The sequence below is a fragment of the Phalaenopsis equestris genome, unplaced genomic scaffold (assembly GCF_001263595.1).
Source record: "Phalaenopsis equestris unplaced genomic scaffold, ASM126359v1 Scaffold001078, whole genome shotgun sequence".
In the NCBI taxonomy this organism is placed as follows: domain Eukaryota; kingdom Viridiplantae; phylum Streptophyta; class Magnoliopsida; order Asparagales; family Orchidaceae; genus Phalaenopsis; species Phalaenopsis equestris.
In genome coordinates this window covers 15,641-26,081 of record NW_018165517.1, presented here as the reverse complement: position 1 = coordinate 26,081, position 10,441 = coordinate 15,641, and the positions used below count along the sequence as shown (strand labels likewise).

The following is a 10,441-nucleotide window of genomic DNA, read 5'->3' as shown; positions in this document are numbered from 1 at the left end:
GGGGGTGGGGGGGGGGGGGGGCTATAATTGAAATTTGTTTGGTTGGCCAGAGAGTTTGGAGTACAAGTAAAGGAAGAGCTTTTTAGTTTTATTATCACTATTGATGAGTGCTTTTGAACTCGTGGGGATGAGACACCCTGCCAACCTTTTCTTTTCTTGAACTTTAATTAGAATTTTATGGACATATTTGTAATATTAGGCGATATATATATATATATATATATAATGATTCTATAATTAGTATGATAAATTGATTTAATTTATTACGCATAAACTAAGAATTTATTTTGATCCAATGTTGATTAGAATATTCTAATTCACATATTTCTCTCATATTTGGCATATATTTGTTTGGCGACAGTTGAAGCTGTTTGTAGAAAACTTCATAAAAGATTGTTGTGTAAAAAACTGAGGTGGCTGTTACAATTATTTTTTTTCTAAAAATTAGAACAACAGTTTTCTGACATTCATCACATTTTGTGAAGTTAAGTTGAAAAACTTAGCTTCCCATTGCAAGTTTTTGAAAAAAAGAAGTAAAATGTAATTTTTTCAAACATAAAAAAATGCAGTGCGACACTGCCACTATAATGCTGCTGTTGGATCTAAATATGTCATGTTGATCATGCCCAACACATGGAGCTTGAGATTGGAGAGAAGAAAAAGAGCAAGGGAGAGAGAAGAGTGACACAGCGATTGCCTCAGGCGGGGCAAAAGTGGGGTTGTTCCCCAAGTTCTCAAACTCATTTTATATATTAAAAAGAATTGTTAAAAGAGAAGTGAAGAGTAATGCTTAAATGGATTGAACGCCTAAATGTCTTCCTTCCCTTCCATGAAAAAAAAAATCCTCCTATATAAAGATCATAAGAGGTTCTTGAATATTAGATTATCACCCCTGAAAGTTACAAGTCGTTACACTCTTGTGAGTTTCAGGTCATTATGTTTTTGGGAGTTGTTGGATTCTCCGGCGAGGTGGCTAATTGGTCGGCTGGAGAGGCCAACCGAATGATATGATGATTGATTTATTCTACTATCAACATTTTTTAGACATACAACTATCACTAAATCTCTCACCTAAAGAGTTGGGGTGAACTATCTACGATAATCATATTTGACTGAACAACCATAACATTGAAATTTTTTTATTTGGCACATGTACATGCATACCAGCTAAGTATATATCATCTAAATTGTTTATATCACCTCCAAAATCTCATTATTCTATGTTTTAAGAAATGAATTATGCCTTTTCTTGCTGAGGTGAGGTGGTGGATATAAAAATATATAAAAATTGAGTGATGTGTATACAATCTTTTTAAACAAAGATCAAACAAAGCACATCTAATAAATAGGCTTGACTTGATTAAGAAAAACAAAACATTTTCATTGATCAAAATATTTTAACCAAGAAAAACATGTGTATACACTGGAACTACAAGCGTGAATCTAAAAAAAATGAACGACTAAAAACAAAAAAGTATCCCCCAAGGGTAAACAGTTGACCGACAAGTCACTGCCAAGCAAACGAAACAGCCTCCCTAAATCCGGGACATGTCAAAGCTCTAGAGATAATCTCTCGCCCGATGGTGATAAGATTCGCAAAAGGGAGAGACATAATTCATCATAGCAGTAAGTTTCATTAGAAATCTCACATAAGTATCGACAAGATCTGCTTAAGATTTTGTAAATAGGTGTATCCGGTTGAGACAACGAATCAACTAGGTAGATGAGATGTAGACCCCATAAGACTTGTGCAAAAGCGACAAGTGAACCACAGTTCACTCAAAAAATACTAATCGACTCATCAATCGACCAATAAACTGACAGCAGTGTAGGCAGAAACCTTTGAATCGTGATTGGACGACCAACCTGCTCTTTTCATAGCGTACGCGATAGTCGTTCGACCGAACACCACGGTCAACGAAACAAAAAGCGTGGTCGCCACCCAGTCGCCTGACTCGGTTGCAATATAGCGAATCGACCGTTGATAAATTGATATAATTAGTTTATTAGAATTAGTATGATAAATTGATTTAATTTATTACGCATAAACTAAGAATTTATTTTGATCCAATGTTGATTAGAATATTCTAATTCACATATTTCTCTCATATTTGGCATATATTTGTTTGGCGACAGTTGAAGCTGTTTGTAGAAAACTTCATAAAAGATTGTTGTGTAAAAAACTGAGGTGGCTGTTACAATTATTTTTTTTCTAAAAATTAGAACAACAGTTTTCTGACATTCATCACATTTTGTGAAGTTAAGTTGAAAAACTTAGCTTCCCATTGCAAGTTTTTGAAAAAAAGAAGTAAAATGTAATTTTTTCAAACATAAAAAAATGCAGTGCGACACTGCCACTATAATGCTGTTGTTGGATCTAAATATGTCATGTTGATCATGCCCAACACATGGAGCTTGAGATTGGAGAGAAGAAAAAGAGCAAGGGAGAGAGAAGAGTGACACAGCGATTGCCTCTGGCGGGGCAAAAGTGGGGTTGTTCCCCAAGTTCTCAAACTCATTTTATATATTAAAAAGAATTGTTAAAAGAGAAGTGAAGAGTAATGCTTAAATGGATTGAACGCCTAAATGTCTTCCTTCCCTTCCATGAAAAAAAAAATCCTCCTATATAAAGATCATAAGAGGTTCTTGAATATTAGATTATCACCCCTGAAAGTTACAAGTCGTTACACTCTTGTGAGTTTCAGGTCATTATGTTTTTGGGAGTTGTTGGATTCTCCGGCGAGGTGGCTAATTGGTCGGCTGGAGAGGCCAACCGAATGATATGATGATTGATTTATTCTACTATCAACATTTTTTAGACATACAACTATCACTAAATCTCTCACCTAAAGAGTTGGGGTGAACTATCTACGATAATCATATTTGACTGAACAACCATAACATTGAAATTTTTTTATTTGGCACATGTACATGCATACCAGCTAAGTATATATCATCTAAATTGTTTATATCACCTCCAAAATCTCATTATTCTATGTTTTAAGAAATGAATTATGCCTTTTCTTGCTGAGGTGAGGTGGTGGATATAAAAATATATAAAAATTGAGTGATGTGTATACAATCTTTTTAAACAAAGATCAAACAAAGCACATCTAATAAATAGGCTTGACTTGATTAAGAAAAACAAAACATTTTCATTGATCAAAATATTTTAACCAAGAAAAACATGTGTATACACTGGAACTACAAGCGTGAATCTAAAAAAAATGAACGACTAAAAACAAAAAAGTATCCCCCAAGGGTAAACAGTTGACCGACAAGTCACTGCCAAGCAAACGAAACAGCCTCCCTAAATCCGGGACATGTCAAAGCTCTAGAGATAATCTCTCGCCCGATGGTGATAAGATTCGCAAAAGGGAGAGACATAATTCATCATAGCAGTAAGTTTCATTAGAAATCTCACATAAGTATCGACAAGATCTGCTTAAGATTTTGTAAATAGGTGTATCCGGTTGAGACAACGAATCAACTAGGTAGATGAGATGTAGACCCCATAAGACTTGTGCAAAAGCGACAAGTGAACCACAGTTCACTCAAAAAATACTAATCGACTCATCAATCGACCAATAAACTGACAGCAGTGTAGGCAGAAACCTTTGAATCGTGATTGGACGACCAACCTGCTCTTTTCATAGCGTACGCGATAGTCGTTCGACCGAACACAACCAATTACCGTTATCTCAGAATTGAAATTGTAATACAAATATTGAATGAAATCCATATAATTTCTTAAAGCATTAATCATATTAAGATTGATTTTCATAACTGTTCTCTTATTTTTATAATTGTATCAAATACATTCTTATCAATAAAAGACAAAAGGAAGATCAAATGGAGGCAGCCATTAAGACTCCCATAGTTCCCTCTAAAGTAACTATTGATTCACTTTGTTTTCTCCTTAACTCAACTCTTAACTCTCGAGTTGTGTTCACAATAGACAATCCAAGATCCAACATCCTGAAAGGTGTTACGGTAAGCGTGGACAATGGACATGTCCCATACGAGAAACGAAGCTAACTAAGAAAGAGAAACTTCCCAAAGAGAGATAACATGCATGGAAGCCAATAGAGGCACTACACAACTACACGTCCACACGTAAGTCTAGGGGCTGCACGCCCAGCTGGCTTTCATGATGGACATTTCGAGCTCCTTCGGGAAGCAATCATTCAGAGGAACAACCACTTGTCTTGACTGAAAGTGAAACTCCAGGTGGTTCATCCCCAAAGGCCCCCACCAGGGATCCCACCTATTTCGCACAACCAGGTCAACAACCAGCAGATAGAGGGACAAGGAGAGTCCTAACACATAGACGCAACTGCCTTTGTGCAAGGGAACATGTGATAGGAAGAACGAATGCGAGTGCGTGTTCAGACACTCGCAGGAACTGACTTTACTCGCCAAATCAAAGAGGCAAAATCTCCACCCAAGCTGAGTATTCGTTTCTTGGATTTTTTACGAATCAATAATTGACCTAATTGATCACGTCGTGTCATTCAAATCATCCTTAGTCTATTCCAGATTGGCATTTTGATAATGTGTTGTCGCTTTTTAACCACCCTCAAAGTGTCGGCCCTTATATGGTTCAACGGACTACTTACTGAAATCATCCCAAGTTGCTACAAGTTTAAGAGACTCTTTATTTCACAATTTTCAAATGTCAGAAGCCGAATAAAGACTCAGACACCCTGCTTGACCTCAAGCAGGGAGAAAATGAGAGCCTGCGAGCCTACATCACCCTCTTCCAGTATGAGATGTTGAAAGTTGAAAATCTGAAGCCGACAATAGCCGGAACAACCTTGAAGTGAAGATTTTGAAGAAAATGATTCAGGTAGAACCTAAACCTGTTTAAATCAACTACTTATGATAATTACAAAAGGCGAAGGACAATCAGTCCACTGAAAAAAAAAACCAACAATGCTCAGTTCTGAGATCAGTGAAGAAATGACCAACACAACTATGACCGAAAATAGCACTTTGATCAAAGGTCGGCTTAGTATTATGAGCGACCACATGTTTACAGAGAAATGTAAATTTTGACGCCCCTCAATGTGTTGATGGCCGAAATAACACAGGCTATCCAAAATAATGACTACTTCAAAGCGACCCTAATACTAAAGGCTCCACCGGCCTCACAAGATCCGAAAATGTGCCGCCAATATCACCTTGACCATAGACATGACGCAGAGGAGTGTCGTGGCCTCCTGAACCTAATCGAGGAACTCATCAGCGTTGTAAACCTCGAATAATTTGTAGTGGCCGACGCACACACACAACAACAGGGAAAAGCGCCAACAAAGGATCCCTTCAAAGCGTCGTTAGGACGAATGATGCCCATGTAGCAGGGATAATCCTCACCATCTTTGGGGGGAATACCTCAACCCTCTGATCTAAAGAGGCAATGCGCGAAAGAGGTATGCTTCCTCGTCCCATACAAATATAACCAATTGTCGATTGTCTTTTACAAATGCAGATCTCCTCCCAAAGGAGAACCCCTAATATGAGGCAATCGTCATCACCATGATGAACAACAACTACTAGGTGTTTAATATTCTTGTTGATACATGAAGTTCAGTGAATATCCTGTTCAAATCAGTGTTCAAAAAGATCGGTCTGAAGGTCGATAAGTTAACAATGACCCTTTTTTTGGATTTTAAGGGGAAAGGAAGGAGACGCTAAACCTTTTGGCTCTGGCCATAACTTGGAGAAAACCAGAAAAGCAGTATAACAACAAAGAGGATTTTTTTCAGATAGAATCAACACCGTCTTAAAATGCTATATTCGGCTGGCCACTCCTGAGCAGCTACCGGGCCGTAGCTTCCACCTACCATGTAGTCGTAAAGTTCTCAGATGATGGGGAAGTAATTATGATCCGAGAAAACTTAAAGCAATAAAGAAATTGCAATTTACGAGTAGTTTTGAGTGTCAAGCATGAATCACTCGACATCCAGATCCAGAGGAGGGAGGGCTCGAGATCAATGAGGTCGTCCTTAAGGTGACAATGTCAGCCGAAGAATCCGACAAAGTTTTTCTAATCAGTGAATGGTGACAATGTCAGACGAAGAATCCGACAAAGTTTTTCTAATCAGTGAATGTTTTGACGTGAAATTCATAAACCAACTAGTATAGATGCTTCAAGAGCACCGAGAAGTGTTCCTTGGACCACAACGAAAATGCCCGACATTTCGATTATTCAGAAACCAACTAGTATAGATGCTTCAGGAGAACCGAGAAGTGTTCCTTGGACCACAGCGAAAATGCCCGACATTTCGATCAATGCAACGGGCCACCGACTGAACATCAACCCCTACTATCAGTCGGTCCAATAAAAGATTTAGTTGACTCGCAGAACTTTGGCTGAACCAATAACGACGAAAGTTGACTAGTTTATGATTCGAGCCAGATCAGAGAATTAGACCTGTTTATTATTCAGATCGGGTTTGGATTTGATTTCGGGTTCAGATCAGAGAATTTGACCCATTTATTATTCGGGTCGCGTTTGGGTTGACCCGTTTGGGTCGAATCAATTTCGAGTTAAACCCAAACTTAAGCCGCTAACCCCAATTAACATCCCTACGTGTCAAAATTTGACTTGATACACCAAGACAATTTGAAAAATCTAGGCTCGGATTAACCCGAATTTTTTTTAGTCGGGTTCTAGTCAGAGAATTTGACCTGTTTATTATTTGGATCGGGTTCGGGTTGACTCTATTCGGGTCGAGTCATTTTCAAAATGGACCCTAACCTGACCCGTTGACCGAAATTGAAATCCCTAAATGTCAAAAGTTGACCTGACACACCGACACAACTTGAACTCGACTCAAAAAATCCAGGTTCGGGTTGACTTGAATATTTTTCATGTCGGGCTCGGGTCAGAGAATTCGATCCGTTTATTATTCGGGTCAAGTTCTGGTTGAATTATTCAGGTTGGGTCATTTTCAGATCGGATTCGAACCCAACATGACGACGCAAATTCACATCTTTTCCAGACATTATTTTTCATAAATACTTGTATTTTTTGAGTCATATAAAGACACATGTAGTTTTTAGTATAAGATTGTAACGCCATTCTCATTGTTGTGAGAGAAGAGTGTATCATATACTTACAAACAAATAGTGGATTACTTTGACTAGGTTAAGTCTTGTAGCTTTTCCCATTTAAAGATTTTTCCACTTAAAAATCTTTGTATCTCATCCAACTACTTTTTATTTATCACGTGTGATGGATCTTCATGAAATACTAAAAAGTTAAATTATCATTTTATTTCATTAAATTTCTTAGCACACAATAATAATCATAGATTATTTTTTAAAATCAAATTGTTAAAACATAATAGCCATAAAAATTATGCTATAATTTTTTCAAAAAATAAAAAAAATATTTCAAATTTTCATTAATTATTTAAAACGTTATTTTCTCACAAAAAACTACATGATGACAATAAAATCGAAAAGTCTTTATATCCCTCCCAAATGGGCCGTACCTTGTTTTTAAAAATCATATAATATAATAGATATTTAATTAATCATGTAAGATAAAATTTATACTAATTAACATTTTTTTCTCTTGGTCGCGAGGGACCAGTAAAGCCTTTTCTTATCACAAACGCTCCCCGCGTCTCTCCCACGACCTCTTCTGAGACTTTATAAGCCACAAGGATCCGCAAGCGCTCTCAACGTTCGTTTTCCATCTCGTCTTCTTCCCCTTCTTTCCTGCCGCACTCTTCCCTTTCTACCCCGCTCCTCTGCTTTCACGGCACTCCAAAAGTACCTTCTTTACAATCAGCAGTTTCCTCCTGTTCAGATTTTTGGCGCGCAGAAGCTTTGATTTGGTGATTGTTTCTCTGTTTGTAAGAAATCAAAAATAAAAATTTGGGCTTTTTTTTGTCGGTCCGAGTTTGATTTCTCCGTAGTCGAGCAGAGCGGTTTGGTATTCTTTTTCTTCTTCTGCTACTTCTCGCATTCTTGTGATTTATGGAAGGGGGGAGAAAGAGCGGCAGGGGATTTCATAGAGGTGATGTGGGAGACGAGATTAGAAAGCAGAAAGGGAAGGGGAAACAAGTTGAGAGAGTAGGTGGTCTAGTAATGGAGAAGCAGACACCAGATGTTCCTGTGTTTGAGGAGACGCAATCGCCGACTTCGAAATCCGCATTCCGTTCACTAAAGAAAATTCGAAGCCCGGATCGATACTCTTCGGCTCCAGCTACGGTAACATCTTCCTGTTCTTCGCGCACAATCTTACCTTTTACTTACGATTCAGAATCAGTACTTATTCCTCACTTCCAATCAATTCAGCCGCAGCAGCAGCAGCAGAAACCTTTCTTTTTTGATCCAAACCAGTCCTTTACAATCGGTTCGTCTTCCTACACAACTCCTCCGCCTTCTCTTCTTCTTCCAAAAGAAGCCTTACAGCAGAGGTACTCAGAGCAGCTGTTAAAGTACTGGAGCGAGGCGTTGAATCTGAGCCCACGCGGCCATATGATGATGATGAGCCGCTTAGCCGCCAGGGAAAACCGAGGCCGGTTTCCGGCGACATTTTTCCGGCAACCTGCGTTGTTTCCCGGAGTTAATCCAACGCCGACGAAGCTTTACAGAGGAGTAAGGCAACGCCACTGGGGCAAATGGGTTTCTGAAATCCGTTTGCCAAGAAATCGAACTCGGCTTTGGCTCGGCACTTTCGACACAGCCGAGGACGCCGCTCTGGCTTACGACCGCGAGGCATTCAAGCTTCGCGGCAAGAACGCTCGCCTTAACTTCCCCGGCCTCTTCATCGGGGAAGGTTTAGGAAGCAATAGCAAAGATGAGGATTCCACCTCCGAACTGACTCCACTGGAGGTTTCAAAGGACAATGTCAGTCCTCCACTTGAGAATAGCGAAGCTCCGGTGGAAGTGAAGCCGGCAGAGCAGAGTTCAGTTGAAACAGAGGTTGTGTGGAGCGAAACAGAGGAGGCATGGTTCAGCGCATGGGGGCCGGGAAGCTCTGTATGGGATGATGTTGATGGGGTTAGAAATAATTTGCTCTTCCAATCCAGTTTTGCGTCTCTCTCAGCTTCGCAATCTGATTGCGTTCATTCTACTGCGTTTACAGGAGTTGATATGGAAACTTCCTGATCCTCTTCTTCTTCCCCTGCTTTTTCTCCTTCCATGTTCATATGGAAGGAACCGTATATCTCTTCGATTAGTTCGAGCAGATCGTCAAAACTTGATCTTTTAGAAGCTGACGACTGAAATAAATCAAAACTGAAACGAAAGTGGCCAAATTTATTTAATTGGAGCTCTTTCAATTCCAGTTTTAATCTCAAAATCCTCTCTCCCTCTCTCCCTTCTCAGACAAATTTCATGGGTTGCAGAATTTTACATGACAACCAGTGAAGAATCAGCTCTCAATCGCCCCAACTCTTTCTTAAACTTCGGATCAAACCATGGCTGCATAAATTTTAGTTTGCAGCCGTTCTTCCGCGTTCTTTTCCCTCAAAAAAAGCAGCAAAAATCGATCAAAACAGAATCTTTCTTTCTGCTTCAATAACTTATCCGATTGATGCAGTTCTGTGATATGCTTTTCCTTCCCTGTTCATGAAATCCAAATCTGTTACTGTCTTATCTCATCTTTGAATTTTCTTTATTTTGTACCGTCTTGGTGATGATTTGATGTTAAAAATTGATGTAGTGCCGTGAAGAACATGGTTTGATGCATGCTTAAGATATTTATATGCTGAGAGAGTTGGTAAGGTTATGTGGAAACCAGAGTTGATGTGGGAGACCATTTTGAGCTCTCCCTCCCTCTCCCTCTCCCTCTCCCTCTCCTCTCTTCTCTCCCTCTCTCTCCCTCTCCTCCTCTCTTGTGTTTCTCTCTCTCTCCTCTCCTCCTCTCCTCTCCTCTGTCGCTATGCTTTTATGTTTCTCTTGTCTCTCTCTCTCTCTCCCTCTCCCTCTCCTCCTCTCTTGTGTTTCTCTCTCCCTCCTCTCCTCTCCTCTCCTCTGTCGCTATGCTTTTATGTTGATATATAGTAATTATTGTTTGTTTCCGCTAATGAATATAATACTTCCTCATGTATGTTATATATATATATATATATATATACATATGTATATCCTTCCGAAGCGCCCATCAAAGTAATGTTCTCTCATGAGCCACACTAAAAAACTACACATTAATATAATTTGATCAGAAAATATAAACCAGGGAGTTTAATTTTACTATACAAAAGAGACGGGCTTATTTAGAGTTAAAAAAAATAATTTATAAAAAAATAGGAGGCAAAATATATTTTCTTTAATAAAATATATTTCATTCTTAATTCTGTGGGACATGGATTATTTGAGTTTATTTCTCAATTTCTTATCCCCAATTTTTTGGGGAATATTACATACATAGCACCCAATTCTTATGAATTTATCTATCTCACACCTAAACTTTCATTTT

The 10,441-nt window shown here is 38.8% G+C and overlaps 1 protein-coding gene across 1 annotated transcript; it reads left to right on the top strand.

The window, feature by feature from the left end:
- The first annotated feature begins 7,679 nt into the window (after positions 1-7,679).
- On the top strand, positions 7,680-9,843 carry LOC110032984 (ethylene-responsive transcription factor ERF054-like). The gene is made up of 2 exons (XM_020736799.1): positions 7,680-8,226; positions 8,314-9,843. Exons 1-2 carry the CDS (start codon positions 7,993-7,995, stop codon positions 9,127-9,129), a joined length of 1,050 nt encoding a protein of 349 aa, XP_020592458.1. The 5' UTR covers positions 7,680-7,992; the 3' UTR covers positions 9,130-9,843.
- Positions 9,844-10,441: the final 598 nt, after the last annotated feature.